General features: G+C 52.8%; 1 protein-coding gene across 1 annotated transcript; it reads left to right on the forward strand.

Moving 5' to 3' along the window:
- Positions 1 to 18,218: 18,218 nt before the first annotated feature.
- Positions 18,219 to 19,148, forward strand: LOC309603754 (olfactory receptor 14A16-like; the record flags this gene model as incomplete). The annotated part of the gene is made up of 1 exon (XM_082338671.1): positions 18,219 to 19,148. The coding sequence occupies one exon, from the start codon at positions 18,219 to 18,221 to the stop codon at positions 19,146 to 19,148; it is 930 nt and encodes a 309-aa protein (XP_082194797.1).
- Positions 19,149 to 19,538: the final 390 nt, after the last annotated feature.

Below are 19,538 nucleotides of genomic sequence, written 5' to 3' on the forward strand. Positions count from 1 at the left end.
ACCTACTTAAAACTTATTCTAGGCAACAACTCAAAACAATCTTCATTTGCAGAATGTCAGGTATTTTGGCTGAGTTCTAATACTCTTTTCCTCTTTTTATTTTTGTATTTGGGAGGACCACATGAGCACAGTACATTACTTCCCCTCTGCCAGCATATTTATATGCAGCTGTTCATCAAAATACATTTCCTATCAGTGCTCTCAGTGGAGAAATTTTCTTCTGAAAAACTACTCTATCTATAGTGACCTATTTCCCATCTCTTCTTCAGCCTCTCTGCCCTTTCTCCTTCCTCTACCTAGTTTGTCTTTACAGAGAACTCCAGGTAAAGATTGAGTAATTCAATGTGGGAGATATTTCTGGGCACCATCCAGTTCCCCTCCCTGCCCCCTACTCAATGGAGGGCTCCCCCCAGTTATGTGGGCGCGCCCCACTGGACCTGTTGTTTGCAAACAGAGAAGGCCTGGTGGGTGATGTGACGGTTGGAGGCAGTCTAGGGCATAGCGATCAGGAAATGATAGGTTTTGATTCTTGGAGAAGTAAGGAGTAGGGTCAGCAGAACTGCTACCTTGGATTTCTGGAGGGCAGCCTCTGGCCTGTTTAGGATCCTGGTTGACAGAGTCCCTTGGGAGGCAGTCCTGAAGGTCAAAGGAGTGCAGGAAGGCTGGACATTCTTCAAGAAGGAGACTTAAAGGAGCAGGAGCGAGCCATCCCCAAGTGCCGAAAGACGGCGGGGGAGAAGACGGGTCTGGCTGAATAGGGAGCTTTGGCTGGAACTCAGGAATAGGTGACCTGCTTAGTGGATTAGGGAAAGGCTGTGGCTGTTGTCTACTTAGATTTTAGTAAAGCCTTTGACACCATTTCCCACAGCATTCTCCTGGAGAAACTAGCAGCTCATGGCTTGGATGGGCATACTCTTCACTGGGTAAAAAACTGACTGGATGCCCAGGCCCAAAGAGTTGTGGTGAATGGATTTAAATCTAGTTGGAAGCCAGTCACAAGTGGTGTTCCCCAGGGCTCAGTACTGGGGCCACTTCTGCTTAATATCTTTATCAATGATCTGGATGAGGGCATTGAGCGCACCCTCGGTAAGTTTGCAGATGACACCAAGTTGGGCAGGAATGTTGACCTGCTGGAGGGTAGGAAGGCCCTACAGAGGGACCTGGACAGAGTGGATCGATGGGCCGAGGCCAACTGTATGAGGTTCAACGAGGCTCAGTGCCGGGTCCTGCACTTGGTCAGCCAACAACTCCATGCAACGCTACAGGCTGGGGGAGGAGTGGCTGGAGAGCTGCCTGGCAGAAAAGGACCTGGGGGTGTTGGTTGACAGCCGCCTGAATATGAGCCAGCAGTGTGCCCAGGTGGCCAAGAAGGCCAATGGCATCCTGGCTTGTATCAGGAATAGCGTGGCCAGCAGGACCAGGGAGGATATTGTCCCCCTGTATTCGGCACTGGTGAGGCCGCACCTCGAATACGGTCTTCAGTGTCGGGCCCCTCACTAAAAGAAAGATATTGAAGTGCTGGAGCATGTCCAAAGAAGGGCAACGAAGCTGGTGAAGGGTCTAGAGCACAAGTCTTATGAGGAGCGGCTGAGGTAGCTGTGGTTGTTTAGCCTGGAGAAAAGGAGGCTGAGGGGAGACCTTATCAATCTCTAGAATTACCTGAAAGGAGGTTGTAGCGACGCAAGTGTCGGTCTCTTCTCCCAAGTAACAAGCACTAGGGCAAGAGGAAATGGCCTCAAGTTTCACCAGGGAAGGTTTAGATTGGATATTAGGAAATATTTCTTCCCTGTAAGGGTAATCAGGCACTGGAACAGGCTGCCCAAGGAAGTGGTTGAGTCCCCATCCCTGGAGGTGTTGAAAAGACGGGTAGACGTGGTGCTGGAGGACATGGTTTAGTTGTGGACTTGGCAGTGTTAGGTTAGTGGTTGGACTTGATAACCTTAAAGGTCTTTTCCAACCTAAACAATTCTATGATCTTAAGTGTTCTGAGAGTGTTTTTGCACCAGGATGTGCTGGTCCAATATGATCCCAGTAAGAAAGGCACTCAGACTTTGTAAGGTAGTTTTTAAAATGCTTTGCATGAGAGCTAACACTGTAAGGAAAGAATCCTATACAGAATCTTATGTCCCTTTAGATGGTGGGTACCCAGGTTGTGTAGCACCGAATGGGCCTCCAACCCAAATGCAGCACACTATGCAGACCCCATCCATAGCAGGGAGTCTCTTGTTTTGGTCATTCTAGCTATTGCAGGATTTTCTAACAAGGAAACAGCTCTATTTATCATCTCTACAGTCAAACAGAAGCAATGTTCTCAGGAGGACTTCTTGCTGCCTTGCTCGATACAAGCAAGGCCACGCAGGGGGCATAATGGCCAGTACCGAGTGGGAGCTGCCTGCACGCTCCTCTGTTACAACAAGCTGCTGAGCTTCTCCTGCGGCCAAGGGATCTGTGCAGCACAGCCCAGGTGCGAAGGCTACAGTGTACGTGCAGCCCAGCGCAGCCCCGCCCAGCACAGCACTGACTGCTCCAGGTGCAGTGTTCTGGTCAGGATGACCGCTCAGGTTTCCCTGGGAGGAGTCTGAGCTCCACCCTGGTGCCACAGCTGAGGTGCTGCAGCCAACATGTGTATGGGCAGGAGGAGCTGGAGCCCAGCCAGGAGGAGCTGGAGCCCCATGTCTTGTCACAGAACTGGGGTGGTTTTGGCTTAACTCAGACGTGGTGGGACAGCTTGCTTACCTGGGGTGCTGCAGTGGAGGGATACAGGCTCTGCTGGAGAGAGTGGTGGGGAATCTGAGGAGGGGGGATGTCCCTGTATGAAGGCCCAGCTCAGATTTATGCAGGTCTTTCATATGACAGGCAGCAGGTCCGGCTAGTTTTTGTCATTAAGGACCAGAGAAGTCATTAACGGTGACATTGTGTTGGCAGTTACGATCCACTTGATCAAAAACAGGAGAAGAAGAAAGTCTTCTGTCAGCAATGTGAGGCAGTCTCCAGATCAACGCATGGGTTCCCATGGGGAGCTGTAATTGCCCCGGCATTCGCTGGCTAGGCAAAGCAACAGGGTGCCAAAAGTCTGGAGGATCGTTGGACAATGTCTTCACAGAGCTGCCAGATGGGCCAAGAAAGGTGATGCTCCCCTGGACCTGGTACTGGCAAAGAAGGAAGAGCTGGTCAGGGATGTGATCATCAGTGTCAGCCTTGGCTGTCGTGACCAGGAAATAGTGGGGTCCCAGGTGCCAAAGAGGAGTGAGGAAGGCCACCAGCGGAGCACAGATGGGTGCACCCCAGAGAGGAAGACTTGGACATACTTGGGAGACTGATCCAGGTGGTGCCATGGGAAGTAGCTCTGAAGGGTGAAGGAGCTCAGGAAATCTGACAGGCCTTACAGGACTGCCTCCAGCAAGGACAAGAATGATCTCTTTGAATAGCCATGAAGAGAAACATTCATCTCAGGAGGCTGCTGGTATAAAGTAAGCAAAAAGGCAGCCCCCAGGAGGTGGAAGCAGGGGAAGATGCAAAGGAGGAATTGAGAAACCTTGCCCCAGGATGAAGGGAGGATGCCAAAGCCAAAGCTCCCACAGGCTTGAGAGTTGCAGGGAAAATGAGCATCAAAATGAGCATCAAAATGAGCTGACAGAGGCTTAGAAGGTCACGCAGAATGAGTCACACTCTGCCTGGAGGCCTGGAACAAGTGGGCACTGCAGAGGTTTGCATCTTGAATGCATGCCTCAGCCTAGCAGATGGGGATTCCCCCTTACTGGGGGTGGCTGTTCCCATCCACCCACATGGGTCTTGATGGTGCAGATTCCACTTGAAGACATTCCTATAACCCAAATACGCGGGGATTCATGCAGAACTGGCTATTCAAAATCAAGCATTTGATTCACTTTGCCTCTTTGCCTTGACATCTTTTCACTGTGACTACACTCCTGAAATCTCTCTAGGAAGCCACATAAGAATTGACGACTACAGGAAAGTTATGCCGAGGCTTGGCTCCTTGAGGTGTTTTGTGTGGCAATGAGCCCTCTGGTGCCGAGTTCCTCACCTGCAGCTCCTGAAAGACTCAGCAAGCCTCCAGAGAAGTAAAAGCAGCACAGCTGAAGATTTCGGAGGGTGTTAGCAGGCCCTGCTGAAGGCCATCACTGAAGAGACCATGTAGGGAATGAGCACACAAGGTTCCTGTCCCTGGGGGCTGGCGATGCAGGCAGTCGGAGCACCTTGGCACAGGAGGATGTTTCAATGTTTTCCCACTGTGAAAGCCCTTGATGTGCTTCACCAAGCAGGATGGCCAAGGCCTGACCCCCCATCCCCTGCAGAGGGGGATCCTTTCCCTCTTGTGATGCTCTGGGCTCTGCCTGGGGGCATTGTGATGTGGGAGTGTGTGGTGGCAGGCGCAGGTCAGTGGTAGGACACCTGCCAGGCTCTATGGAGGGTGGGTGAGGAGGAGGCAACGAGGCGCTGGAGCTGTAAGGACCTCATGTCCTCTCGTGGGTCTCAGTGGAAGAGACAGAAGCCATAGCTGAGTGGACAAGGGTCCCAGTTTTGTTGGGGTGTCAAAGCCCCACCAAGGCCCTTGGCCATCCCCACCACAGCTACACTGACCTGTGCCTGTGCCTGCTTCCTTGCTTCCAGCACCAAGCTCTGTGTTTCTGAGCATTTGCCAATGCCTCTGAGTTCCCCACAACCCATCCCGTTTCTTCCAAAGCCTTGCTAGTGCTGCTTTCTCACCCAAGAGTTCCAAGCCCCAGACATGCTAGAATCCTCTCTTTAGCTCCCCATCCCAGCACTCAGCTGCCCATCCTCCTTCTGCTGCTGCCTCCAAATCAAGACTCACCCTATTTCACTTCAGCATGACAGCCCCCGACATGTCAAGTCGTCTTCCTGCCTTCAATGCACTCACTGCTGCACCTGCACTGCTCTCTCCCTGCGTGCCCCTGTGTCTCACCAACCCTTCCTCTTCCCCTGCAGTGGTGGGACCTCACCCCAGGAGGCCTGTGCATCCCCCAGGCTCAGGGAGGTTTCCTGACACCCACCCAAGTGTGAGGAGTGAAGGAGGGGAGGAGAGGGGTCAGCTCATGGGGCATGACTGAGCACAGACACCCCAAGCAGGGGGCGTTCCCCATCTGTCAGGCTGAGCCATGCACATGCGATGGAAATGCCTGTATCATCCCTGATTTGCACAGGAGGGGCCTTCCTTCCTGCCATCTTCCCAGGACAATCTTCTTCTTCCTCCTCCACCCACAGACACCCACTGCTTTCCATTGCTGGCTTCAGACATGGTTTTAAGGATTCACTAACACCATCAGCCACCCCCTTCTTTCTAACTGATCCCCTGACCTCTATCCCAGACCTACACATGGCCAACCACTGCTGCTCAGGGCCACTCATAGATAATGCCGCTTTTAGGGAAATCGCAGAAATACCTGAAGGATTATTGGTGCATTATCGACAGAAGACGCACCGGGTTTGCATCTCAAGAAATGGGATGCCAGAGGCCAAGGGAAGGACGGTCTGCGCACTGTCATGGGATTTGGGAAACTGAAGCCTGCTCTCTTCTCCCTGTCTCCTGGACACCTAAAGAGGACTCACACTTCTCTGCACTTTAGGCGTTCCTGGGAATCTCAGGAGGCATGGCATACCGATTCCTGGATTCAAGGAGCTGGTCAAATGCCTCGTGTCTTTTTCCACAATGATGGCTTCAATGCCTGGCTCATTTGTAGACTCTGTACGTGGATGCTGACATTCCTTGAGCAACCGGCTCTGAATGGATTAACACTGTAGGCTGTTATTCTTGGAGGGTATAAGCATAGTAAAAGAGAAGCAGCTGGCTTTGGGCAAAGGAAAAGGGAAGCAATGGATGTGGTGAGGGCTGTTTGGGGACACCTGTGAAGCAGCCCTGAACCTGATGTGCATGACTTCTGGGGTCAGGGAGAACCCGAGAGCTCTCCCAAAGTGGAAAACATGAAGGGGAAGGAAGGGCAGCATCATTCAGGCTGGAAGGGACCTCGGGAGGTGTCTGGACCAACCTCCTGCCCAAAGCAGGGTCAGACAGAGTACTCAGGCCTTTACCCAAACACATCTTGATCCCATTCCAGGACAGAGCCAGTGCACGCTCCCTGGGAAACAGCTTCCAGCCCCTGACTATCGTTCTGCTGGAATAATTTCTCCCTCTCTCTAGCCTGACCCTCTCTTGTTTCAGCCCATTGCCTCTTGTCCTTGTGTCATGGACATGAGCCTGACTCCATCTTCCTGGGAACTGAGTGATGCTGCTGCATGTTTCCCACAAGATCCTCTCTACTCCTGTCTGAACAAGCGCAGCTCTCTCAGCCTCTTCTCACAGTACAAGTTCTCCTATCCTACTGACCTTGGTGGCCCTCCACTGACCTGGCTCCAGTTCATCCAGGTCTCTCTGGAATTGCGGGATGTCAAAACCTAGGAAAATATTCTGGCTATGGTGTAAAAGGTTCTCAGCAGACTGGCTGTGGTCCGGCTCATACTCCTCTCGAGTTTGGGTGCAGCCCCAGCATACAGGAGGGGTCAAGGAGCCACGAGCCCAGCTGCCACATGGAGGAGCAGGCACTCGTGGACGTCGGGGCTGCCCCTCACTGCCTCAGTGAGCAGATCCTTTCTGTCACCTTCATGTTGGGGCTGCTGCTTCCCTGGAGCCATGGCTCTGGACAACAGCGGGACCTGGTCTTTTCAGAGCAGCACTGCCAGCTCAGGGGCCTGTGGAGAGCACGGGGTGGGAACCAAGACAAGTTGGCCAGGGGAAAGGGATGGCCAGGGAAAAGAGCAAGGGAGCATTTCTGTGCCTGCAGGGAGGAACCCATGAGAAAGAGAAGCCTCTTTCTGCAGGCACCCACTTGGGGCAGGCTGCTCTGTGCCCTGCCCGGGACTCTTGTGCTGGCGTGGGGAGGGGGACTGGCAATGATGGGGCATGGTCAGTCTGTGGCATCTCCTGGACCAGAGACCATGCTTCATGCCGTTTCCCTAATCTCCCTTTCCTCATGCCATGGTGAGCCTCCAGCCCTGGGTCTGATGGGGAGGCTGACCCTTCTCTGCTCCCTTCAGAGGGGCTGGGGCTGTGGGCTGCGGTGGGCACTGCCGTGGGGCCAGCCCAGGCTGGGCTGCTCTGTGGGGCTGGGCTGGGGAGAGGGCAGGGGAGATGGGAAGAGCCAGGAAAGGTCTGGGCTGGTCTGGAAAGTGTCCAGGAGAGGACACCACCAATGTTAGCTGAGCTGTGTGACCAGTTCGTGGAGAACTGTCTCCCATGGGAGGGACGCCATGCTGGAGCAGGGGAAGAGTGTGAGGAGTCCTCCCCCTGAGGACGAAGGAGCAGCAGAGACAACGTGTGATGAACTGACCGCAACCCCCATTCCCTGTCCCCCTGCACCTCTCGCAGAGGAGGAGGTAGAGAAAATCGGGAGGGAAGCTGAGCCCAGGAAGAAGGAAAGGTTGTGGGGAAGGTGTTTTAAGATTGTTCTTATGTCTCATTATCTTACTCTGACTTTTGATTGGCAATAAATGAAATTAATTTCCTCAAGTTGAGTCTGTTTTGCTCATGACAGGAATTGATGGTGATCTCCCTGTCCTTATCTCGACCCACGAGCCTTTTGTCATATTTTTCTCCCCCTGTCCAGATGAGGAGGGGGAGTGATAGAGTGGCTTGGTGGGCACCTGGCATCCAACCAGCATCAACCCACCACAGCAGTAGAACATTTCCTTCCCTTTAAATTGTTTCTTTAATTTCTTCATTGCTTCATTTTATTTTTTGACTTTTCTGAATTGTTCTGTCGTAATCAGGCCTATAACATTAAAAAGAGTATGTTTGTGTCTCACATGGAGTTCAGTGCCCTCAAACACTCCCTGCCCAGGACTGGCCTTGCCACTGCTCGCCCTTTCACACAGCCGGTCACACTCTGAGGGGCTGAGCTCTCTCAACCGTTCCAGAGAAGAAGGGTGACCGTCTTCAGGGAAACGCTCTCTTTCTGCATGGCCAACATATTTGTGTTACCAGCACTTCTGGAAGGAGTCCCTAAATCAGCAAGACACACTCCCTTCACATTCCCTCCGCGGTGCGTGAATTGTCACTCTATTTTAGGTGCAGAAAGGGACAAGATTGTCCTTACCCAGCACCAAACACCTCAACGCAGATGTCTACCTCTAATCGAGTTGTCCAGGCTTCCCTTGGCAGTAAATGGAGAGACAGAAGATGTCTCAACCGAGATGCCTGGAGGTTTCCTGGTGACCAACGAATGCTCCAGAAGGGAGCCCTGGGTCACATTTCCAAGCACCTTATGGGTACATCTGTGACCCCGGGGCAGCTCAGACAGCAACAGCCTCCGCATGTGGGCAAATGAATCCAGACCTGAACGTAGGTCTTAGTCTTGAGTTGAAACCTACTTAAAACTTATTCTAGGCAACAACTCAAAACAATCTTCATTTGCAGAATGTCAGGTATTTTGGCTGAGTTCTAATACTCTTTTCCTCTTTTTATTTTTGTATTTGGGAGGACCACATGAGCACAGTACATTACTTCCCCTCTGCCAGCATATTTATATGCAGCTGTTCATCAAAATACATTTCCTATCAGTGCTCTCAGTGGAGAAATTTTCTTCTGAAAAACTACTCTATCTATAGTGACCTATTTCCCATCTCTTCTTCAGCCTCTCTGCCCTTTCTCCTTCCTCTACCTAGTTTGTCTTTACAGAGAACTCCAGGTAAAGATTGAGTAATTCAATGTGGGAGATATTTCTGGGCACCATCCAGTTCCCCTCCCTGCCCCCTACTCAATGGAGGGCTCCCCCCAGTTATGTGGGCGCGCCCCACTGGACCTGTTGTTTGCAAACAGAGAAGGCCTGGTGGGTGATGTGACGGTTGGAGGCAGTCTAGGGCATAGCGATCAGGAAATGATAGGTTTTGATTCTTGGAGAAGTAAGGAGTAGGGTCAGCAGAACTGCTACCTTGGATTTCTGGAGGGCAGCCTCTGGCCTGTTTAGGATCCTGGTTGACAGAGTCCCTTGGGAGGCAGTCCTGAAGGTCAAAGGAGTGCAGGAAGGCTGGACATTCTTCAAGAAGGAGACTTAAAGGAGCAGGAGCGAGCCATCCCCAAGTGCCGAAAGACGGCGGGGGAGAAGACGGGTCTGGCTGAATAGGGAGCTTTGGCTGGAACTCAGGAATAGGTGACCTGCTTAGTGGATTAGGGAAAGGCTGTGGCTGTTGTCTACTTAGATTTTAGTAAAGCCTTTGACACCATTTCCCACAGCATTCTCCTGGAGAAACTAGCAGCTCATGGCTTGGATGGGCATACTCTTCACTGGGTAAAAAACTGACTGGATGCCCAGGCCCAAAGAGTTGTGGTGAATGGATTTAAATCTAGTTGGAAGCCAGTCACAAGTGGTGTTCCCCAGGGCTCAGTACTGGGGCCACTTCTGCTTAATATCTTTATCAATGATCTGGATGAGGGCATTGAGCGCACCCTCGGTAAGTTTGCAGATGACACCAAGTTGGGCAGGAATGTTGACCTGCTGGAGGGTAGGAAGGCCCTACAGAGGGACCTGGACAGAGTGGATCGATGGGCCGAGGCCAACTGTATGAGGTTCAACGAGGCTCAGTGCCGGGTCCTGCACTTGGTCAGCCAACAACTCCATGCAACACTACAGGCTGGGGGAGGAGTGGCTGGAGAGCTGCCTGGCAGAAAAGGACCTGGGGGTGTTGGTTGACAGCCGCCTGAATATGAGCCAGCAGTGTGCCCAGGTGGCCAAGAAGGCCAATGGCATCCTGGCTTGTATCAGGAATAGTGTGGCCAGCAGGACCAGGGAGGATATTGTCCCCCTGTATTCGGCACTGGTGAGGCCGCACCTCGAATACGGTCTTCAGTGTCGGGCCCCTCACTAAAAGAAAGATATTGAAGTGCTGGAGCATGTCCAAAGAAGGGCAACGAAGCTGGTGAAGGGTCTAGAGCACAAGTCTTATGAGGAGCGGCTGAGGTAGCTGTGGTTGTTTAGCCTGGAGAAAAGGAGGCTGAGGGGAGACCTTATCAATCTCTAGAATTACCTGAAAGGAGGTTGTAGCGACGCAAGTGTCGGTCTCTTCTCCCAAGTAACAAGCACTAGGGCAAGAGGAAATGGCCTCAAGTTTCACCAGGGAAGGTTTAGATTGGATATTAGGAAATATTTCTTCCCTGTAAGGGTAATCAGGCACTGGAACAGGCTGCCCAAGGAAGTGGTTGAGTCCCCATCCCTGGAGGTGTTGAAAAGACGGGTAGACGTGGTGCTGGAGGACATGGTTTAGTTGTGGACTTGGCAGTGTTAGGTTAGTGGTTGGACTTGATAACCTTAAAGGTCTTTTCCAACCTAAACAATTCTATGATCTTAAGTGTTCTGAGAGTGTTTTTGCACCAGGATGTGCTGGTCCAATATGATCCCAGTAAGAAAGGCACTCAGACTTTGTAAGGTAGTTTTTAAAATGCTTTGCATGAGAGCTAACACTGTAAGGAAAGAATCCTATACAGAATCTTATGTCCCTTTAGATGGTGGGTACCCAGGTTGTGTAGCACCGAATGGGCCTCCAACCCAAATGCAGCACACTATGCAGACCCCATCCATAGCAGGGAGTCTCTTGTTTTGGTCATTCTAGCTATTGCAGGATTTTCTAACAAGGAAACAGCTCTATTTATCATCTCTACAGTCAAACAGAAGCAATGTTCTCAGGAGGACTTCTTGCTGCCTTGCTCGATACAAGCAAGGCCACGCAGGGGGCATAATGGCCAGTACCGAGTGGGAGCTGCCTGCACGCTCCTCTGTTACAACAAGCTGCTGAGCTTCTCCTGCGGCCAAGGGATCTGTGCAGCACAGCCCAGGTGCGAAGGCTACAGTGTACGTGCAGCCCAGCGCAGCCCAGCCCAGCACAGCACTGACTGCTCCAGGTACAGTGTTCTGGTCAGGATGACCGCTCGGGTTTTCCTGGGAGGAGTCTGAGCTCCACCCTGGTGCCACAGCTGAGGTGCTGCGGCCAACATGTGCATGGGCAGGAGGAGCTGGAGCCCAGCCAGGAGGAGCTGGAGCCCCATGTCTTGTCACAGAACTGGGGTGGTTTTGGCTTAACTGAGATGTGGTGGGACAGCTTGCTTACCTGGGGTGCTGCAGTGGAGGGATACAGGCTCTGCTGGAGAGAGTGGTGGGGAATCTGAGGAGGGGGGATGTCCCCCGTATGAAGGCCCAGCTCAGATTTATGCAGGTCTTTCATATGACAGGCAGCAGGTCGGGTTAGCTTTTGTCATTGAGCACCAGAAGAGTCAGTAAGGGTGACATTGTGTAAGGAGACGAAAAGGAGAAAGTCTGTCAGCAATGTGAGGCAGTCTCCAGATCAACGCATGGGTTCCCATGGGGAGCTGTAATTGCCCCGGCATTCGCTGGCCAGGCAAAGCAACAGGGTGCCAACAGTCTGGAGGATCTTGGGATGACTTCTTAGCAGAGCTGCCAGGTGGGCCAAGAAGGGTGATGCTCCCCTGGATCTGGTATGGCAAAGAAGGAAGAGCTGGTCAGGGATGTGATCATCAGTGTCAGCCTTGGCTGTCGTGACCAGGAAATAGTGGGGTCCCAGGTGCCAAAGAGGAGTGAGGAAGGCCACCAGCGGAGCACAGATGGGTGCACCCCAGAGAGGAAGACTTGGACATACTTGGGAGACTGATCCAGGTGGTGCCATGGGAAGTAGCTCTGAAGGGTGAAGGAGCTCAGGAAATCTGACAGGCCTTACAGGACTGCCTCCAGCAAGGACAAGAATGATCTCTTTGAATAGCCATGAAGAGAAACATTCAGCTCAGGGGGCTGCTGGTATAAACTGAGAAAAAAGGCAGCCCCCAGGAGGTGGAAGCAGGGGAAGATGCAAAGGAGGAATTGAGAAACCTTGCCCCAGGATGAAGGGAGGATGCCAAAGCCAAAGCTCCCACAGGCTTGAGAGTTGCAGGGAAAATGAGCATCAAAATGAGCTGACAGAGGCTTAGAAGGTCACGCAGAATGAGTCACACTCTGCCTGGAGGCCTGGAACAAGTGGGCACTGCAGAGGTTTGCATCTTGAATGCATGCCTCAGCCTAGCAGATGGGGATTCCCCCTTACTGGGGGTGGCTGTTCCCATCCACCCACATGGGTCTTGATGGTGCAGACTCCACTTGAAGACATTCCTATAACCCAAATACGCGGGGATTCATGCAGAACTGGCTATTCAAAATCAAGCATTTGATTCACTTTGCCTCTTTGCTTTGACATCTTTTCACTTTGACTATGCTTCTGAAATCTGTCTAGGAAGCCACATAAGAATTGACGACTAAAGGAAAGTTATGTCCAGGCTTGGCTCCTTGTGGTGCTTTGTGTGGCAATGAGCCCTCTGGTGCCGAGTTCCTCAACTGCAGCTCCTGAAAGACTCAGCAAGCCTCCAGAGAAGTAAAAGAAACACAGCTGAAGGTTTTGGAGGGTGTTAGCAGGCCCTGCTGAAGGCCATCACTGAAGAGACCATGCAGGGAATGAGCACACAAGGTTCCTGTCCCTGGGGGCTGGTGAATCAGGGAGTTGGAGGCACTTGGGACAGGAGGACATTTCAATGTGAGATGTTTTCCCACTATGAAAGCCCTTGATGTGCTTCACCAAGCAGGATGGCCAAGCCCTGACCCCCATCCCCCGCAGAGGGGGATCCTTTCCCTCTTGTGATGCTCTGGGCTCTGCCTGGGGGCATTGTGATGTGGGAGTGTGTGGTGGCAGGCGCAGGTCAGTGGTAGGACACCTGCCAGGCGCTATGGAGGGTGGGTGAGGAGGAGGCAATGAGGCGCTGGAGCTGTAAGGACCTCATGTCCTCTCGTGGGTCTCAGTGGAAGAGACAGAAGCCATAGCTGAGCGGACAAGGGTCCCAGTTCTGTCGGGGTGGCAAAGCCCCACCAAGGCCCTTGGCCACCCCCACCACAGCTACACTGACCTGTGCCTGTGCCTGCTTCCTTGCTTCCAGCACCAAGCTCTGTGTTTCTGAGCATTTGCCAGTGCCTCTGAGTTCCCCAAACCCATCCCGTTTCTTCCAAAGCCTTGCTAGTGCTGCTTTCTCACCCAAGAGTTCCAAGTCCCAGACATGCTAGAATCCTCTCTTTAGCTCCCCATCCCAGCACTCAGCTGCCCATCCTCCTTCTGCTGCTGCCTCCAAATCAAGACTCACCCTATTTCACTTCAGCATGACAGCCCCCGACATGTCAAGTCTTCTTCCTGCCTTCAATGCACTCACTGCTGCACCTGCACTGCTCCCTCCCTGCATGCCCATGTGTCTCACCAACCCTTCCTCTTCCCCCGCAGCGGTGGGACCTCACCCCAGGAGGGCTGTGCATCCTCCAGGCTCAGGGAGGTTTCCTGACACCCACCCAAGTGTGAGGAGTGGAGGAGGGGAGGAGAGCCAGGTCAGCTCATGGGGCATGACTGAGCACAGACACCCCAAGCAGTGGGCATTCCCTGTCTGTCAGGCTGAGCCATGCACATAAAGGAAAAAAAAATCTGTATGTGATCAGGGCAGTTTGGGAACACCTGTGAAGCAGCCCTGAACCTGATGTGCATGACTTCTGGGGTCAGGGAGAACCTGAGCACTTTCCCTAGTTTGCAGACATGAGGGGGAAGGAAGGACAGCATCATTCCTTCTGGAAGGGACCTCGAGAGGTGTCTGGACCAACCTCCTGCTCAAAGCAGGGTCAGACAGAGTACTCAGGCCTTTATCCAAACACATCTTGATCCCATTCCAGGATACAGCCAGTGCACACTCCCTGGGAAACAGCTTCCAGCCCCTGACTATCGTTCTGCTGGAATAATTTCTCCCTCTCTCTAGCCTGACCCTCTCTTGTTTCAGCCCATTGTCTCTTGTCCTTGTGTCATGGACATGAGCTTGACTCCATCTTCCTGTGAACTGTGCAATGCTGCTACATATTTCCCACAAGATCTTCTCTACTCCTGTCTGAACAAGCCCAGCCCTCTAAGCCTCTTCTCCCCGTACAAGTTCTCCTACCCTGCTGACCTTGGTGGCCCTCCGTTGACCTGGCTCCAGTATGTCGAGGTCTCTCTGTCAAAACCTGGGAAAATATTCTGGCTATGGTGTCAAAAGCGCTCAGCAGACTGGCTGTGCTCCATCTCATACAGCCCAGGATGCTGTTGGCCTTCTTTCCTGATTGCTCCTCTTTTGCCTAATGAAACCCAAGGACCACCAAAGCCTTTCCACAGAGCTGCTGCCCACCTGGGCAGTCCGTGGCCTATGTTGTTCCATGGGCTTAGTCGACCTCAAGGGCACAACTTATTGGCTATCCTGAGGTTCCTGTTGGCCCATTACTCCAGCTTGTCTTTGTCCTTTGGGATGGCCACCCTGCCCTCCAGTGTAGTGCCTGCTCTCCTCAATGTGGTGTCTTCTCCAAATGTTATGAAAAAGCACTGTCTCATCTCCTCTGGGTCATTAAAAACACATTAAACAGGGCAGGTTGCAGCAGAGACCCCTGCAGGACCCACCTTGCTAGATGCCTCCAGGCACAGTACCAAACATTGACTATGTCCCTCTGAGCCCAACCATCCATCTGCTTTTTTACCCACCTATTTTTCCAAACAGGCAGACCAGAATATCCTAACTTGGGCACAAGAATATTGGGAGGGTGAGGGGGGGTGATGTTGAAAACTTCACTGACTTCTAGGTCAAAAGACAACCACTGCCCTCCCTGGGTCCAGCAATCCTGTCCTTTCAGCACAGAAAGCAAAGACGATGGTGAGAGACAAGCTCCCCTGGGTAAATCCTGTCCCCTTCTCTTTCAGACACCCAGAAATGGGATCCTAGTGAACACGATCTGGGGCACAGCCGTTCATTCCCCTGCTCATCCTCTGGGCATTTTAAAAAGGTGCCTGCAACATTTATATTTTCCCATTTTCAGTCAGTTGCCACAGATTCCATGACCTTCTAAAGATGATGTAGAGTGTTCTTGCTGTGACATTGGCCTGCTTACTCACCTCCCTGGGATGCTGCCCCTCCTGTCCCATACACTGGGAAGGATGGAGTTTCCTCAAGTCATCCCTGACTTGATCCCCATCCACCGCTGGTTGATCCCCTCCAGAGTCCTGCCCTGAGGCACAGAGGCCTGGGAGACCTTGCTGGGGAAGACTGAGGCAAAGAGGACACACAGAATCTCACATCTGTCTACACCTGCTCTTCTTAAATTCAGCAGTGGCCACACAGGATCTTCGATTTTCCTTTAACTGTTCCTGAAGCAGTAAACCCTCCTTATGGTGCCCTTCAATTGCCTTTCAAGTTTAGACTGAGTTTCCATCTGGACCCTTGCTGAGCTTGGAGGATGCTGTCCTTGAAGAGCAGCTGTCCTGAGCTCTGCCACCATGTCACAGCTCTGTCTGCTCAGGAACAGCTCCAGCTCCTCCTGCCTGTGCCCCTGGCTGAGGTCACTGCTGCACATTTGGGCTGAAGCAACAGAGCTGTGCAACCAGGCAAGCTCTGACTTGCTGTAAAGAACCCTGGTACCAAGTCTCCAAGACCCCGTGGGTGCAAAAGCAGAGACATGGTGTGGGCAAAAGAGAGCTTCCTAGCCCCAGGTCTAAAGACCCAGCATGAAATGCCTATTTCATTGAACTGAGGATAAGTCCCCAGATGGAAGAAATTAGATCCTTCCCTGTGACCTTCCTGGGTCCTGTCTAATGATGGGACAAAAAAGTGATTCTCATGCCCAACTATTTTTCTAATAGGAATAATGACTCTGCTGGAGATTAAGTCTCTCTCCCCACAGCTGAGGGAGGGAACATGAGTGATGCCTTCAGACTGTTTCCCAGCAGGTTCCCCTGGAGCCCCAGGGACACCTGGAGGGAGCCCAGAGGGGGCAGAGAAAGTGCTGCCTTGGGCTGGGCCTCTGCTGCTGAGCTGGGCTGGGTGCCTGGGATGGAGGGAGCTGCTGGCAAGTGGGCAGCACTGCAGAGAGACAGCTCTGCCCAGGAGCAGCTCCTCTGCAAAGCGCAGCAGGGCTGAGGGCACTGCCTGCAAGTGCTGAGAGGAGAGGGGTGAGGCAGAGAGACTGTAAAGGCAGTGTGGAGTGGGAGGATGCTGAGAGCTCACTGCATGGGAGAGATCTTTACATCCCTCTACATGGTAAGTCCCTGGCTGCAGGACAATGTAACTGGTGTTCCTGGAGGGATCTCCAAAAGCTGCTACATCCCACAGCCTATGGGATTTTCATGAGGACTTCCACAGTTTCTCTAAAGTAGAGGAGGAGGACTTGCTGCAGAGGAGGACTTCCCTGCTGCACCATCAGAAGGAAAATGCAATACAGCTGTCTTCTTCTGGGGTTTTGAATATCAGTGTGCACCTGTGTGTGCCCAGGGCTGTTCTTCAGAGCAGGGTCCCTGCACCCCAGCGGGCTGTGCACCAGGGCAGGGACTCTGCCGTCTGACTGGGTCAGCCCTCAGCCTGCCCAGGGAGCGTCGTTCAAAGCTGCGGGGAGAAGCTGTGGGTGGAAGCAGGACAGGATCCCTCTGCTGTCCAGAGGGTGCAGCATGGGTCAGGGCTGCTCAGACTTCTACATCACCCAGAGGACATTTGCAGAAGGATATTTTAAAGATGGCTGTCAAGGTAGGGGATTGCCTGAAAGGGAAGAAATCTGTGCTTTGAGTTTATCCACTCTTGGTAGGCTGGGTGGGCAGTCAGAGATAGGAATTTATGTCTCTGTTCTGGAGTAGGCAATGACACCCCAGTTCTCACTAGGACTTGTCTGAGCTGCTCCTTAGCCCCTACACACACAGAGATGCCCCTGGGCAGTGCCCTGCTGCCAGGAGGTGCCTGCAGGGCAGAGCTGAGCACACAGAGGCTTGGATGGGGTCTGTGAGCATGGAGAGGGAGGAGATGTGGGGGTTCAGGCATCTCCCTGCCATCCCCTGCACTGCAGATGTTTTCCCTGGAGCAACCCCCTGGTCTCCTCACTCACTCAGCAGAGCCTCTGCCCTTAATGGCATGGAGACTTGGCCATGGGTTGCCTTCCCAAGCAGCCTGACCACCACAGAGGGCAAAAACTCAAGTGTGTGACTCTGTCTCCCTCTCCTGCCTCCCTTGGCAGGGCTCCTTTGGCATGTTCTCCTCTTCTCCCTGCCGCCCCTGTTCTCACTGTTACACTCACCGGTGTGGGGGGGTGAGGATTCAAGTGCAGCTCAGACACCAACGCTGCGTGTAATCATGCACATATGGCCATGGAGGAAAAGCACCCAGCTCGCACCCTGTTCACCTGTGGGGCTCTGGGTACTGCAGTCTGTGCGGCTGGCACTGATCTCACCCTCCCTTTAGGACGTAACAAATTCAGGAGAGTTGACTCTGTCCTTGGGAGGTCCTGCTGGGCTGCAGGCTGCCCTCCCGTGGGGCACAGCTCTCCCAGGGCATCTCTGTGTTATGCAGGAGCCCCCTGGAGAAGACACCTCGGTGCTAGGGCCGTTGAAACGCTGCTGGGCGACTGCATGTGGGCAGCTGTCATGAGCTCTCTGTGTCCCTGGTTGGGAGGGCAGAGCTGAGATCCTCCTCAGGTACGATGAGATGGGGTGAGGGTATGGAGATCTGCACTGGGAAACTGGATTCCCCTGCTCCCAGCAGTGGCCTCTTTCTTTTGGGGGGAACACCCGAGTGCGATAGTCGTCCAGGTGGAAGAGCTGCCAGCACAGGGCAGCTGAGAGCAAGGCTGATGGACAGAGCGGCTGTCCTCACTCTGCACTAAGGGACAGTCCCTGTGCCCAGTCTCTGCACCCACAAGGTTTCCCTTGCAGTGCATCAGAAATGCCAGGCATTGCTGCATTCAAACCACTCCTCAGCTGTGCTGGGGCAACTAGAGCAGAAGGCACAACCCAAACTCCCCACAGCTCTGCTCTGCAGTCAGGTGAATTGGGAGTGACAATGCTGAAAAGCTCTTTGATATCAGGATTGGATTTAATCTGAGATCACCCTGAGTTCCTGTTTACGTATTGCTGTGGGGCAGGACTGACCCCTGCAGAGCCCCCAGGAGAGCCTCCTGCTCCCTGGGGCACCCTCAGGTAGCACCAACACAAAAGGTCTTCGTGAAAACTGAAAGGCATTTTGGGGGGTTTCTATAAAAAGTGAATAGCTTTTTCTCTAAGCAGTCTGCCCTAACTTCTCCCTTCCTTTACCTCCCTTAACAGATTCCCAGGCGCAGAGGGACAAAATGTCCAACGGCAGCTCCATCACCCAGTTCCTTCTCCTGGTGTCCGCAGACACACGGGAGCTGCAGCTCTTGCACTTCTGGCTCTTCCTGGGCATCTACCTGGCTGCCCTTCTCGGCAATGGCCTCATCATCACAGTTGTAGCCTGCAACCACCACCTCCACACCCCCATGTACTTCTTCCTCCTCAATCTTTCTGTTCTTGACCTGGGATCCGTCTCCACCACTGTCCCCAAAGCCATGGCCAATTCCCTCTGGAACACCAGGGCCATTTCCTATGCAGGATGTGCTGCCCAGCTCTTTCTGTTTGTCTTTTTGATGTCAGCAGAGTTCTGTCTCCTCACCATCATGGCCTATGACCGCTACGTGGCCATCTGCAAACCCCTGCACTACGGGACCCTCCTGGGCAGCAGAGCTTGTGTCCACATGGCAGCAGCTGCCTGGGGCAGTGGATTTCTCAGTGCTCTCCTGCACACTGCCAATACATTTTCACTCCCCCTCTGCCAAGGCAATGCTGTGGACCAGTTCTTCTGTGAAATCCCCCACATCCTCAAGCTCTCCTGCTCACACTCCTACCTCAGGGAGATTGCGCTTCTTGTGGTTAGTGTCTTTGTGGAATTTGGGTTTTTTGTTTTCATTGTGCTGTCCTATGTGCAGATCTTCAGGGCCGTGCTGAGGATCCCCTCTGAGCAGGGACGCCACAAAGCCTTTTCCACGTGCCTCCCTCACCTGGCCGTGGTCTCCCTGTATGTCAGTACTGGCACATTTGCCTACCTGAAGCCCCCCTCCATCTCTTCCCCATCCCTGGATCTGGTGGTGGCAGTGCTGTACTCGGTGGTGCCTCCAGCAGTGAACCCCCTCATCTACAGCATGAGGAACCAGGACCTCAAGGATGCCTTATGGAAACTGATCCAATGGGCGCTGTTTCTCTGAAAATAACCTGCCTCCCCTGCTCTGCACATTTCCCAGATTTTATCTTAGGCCATGAGTCTATTTTTTTCTCTTGTGATAATTCTACTTAGAGATAATTTTCTGGGTTTATACTCCTTCAGTGGAGGTTTCATCCTGTTGAGTCTGACCCGTGCACAACACTGTGTCACATGTGACCTGTCAGATAGCAGCTCTTCAATAAAAAGGGATCTCCTGGGTAATGAACCTTGGGTTCCATTGGTTCAGAAGTTCTGGTTTTAAAAGAGCTCTTCTTGGTGCCCAATGGCAATGGAGATGGTCCATAAGCTCCCCATTAAGTCCTCAGATTGCTTCACATATGACAGGACTGATGGCGTGTACCAGGTTCTCTGGAAATGAATTTGGAGGGGTCAG

Source organism: Platalea leucorodia (genome assembly GCF_965183815.1).
Source record: "Platalea leucorodia genome assembly, contig: HAP1_HAP1_SCAFFOLD_192, whole genome shotgun sequence".
Classification (NCBI taxonomy): domain Eukaryota; kingdom Metazoa; phylum Chordata; class Aves; order Pelecaniformes; family Threskiornithidae; genus Platalea; species Platalea leucorodia.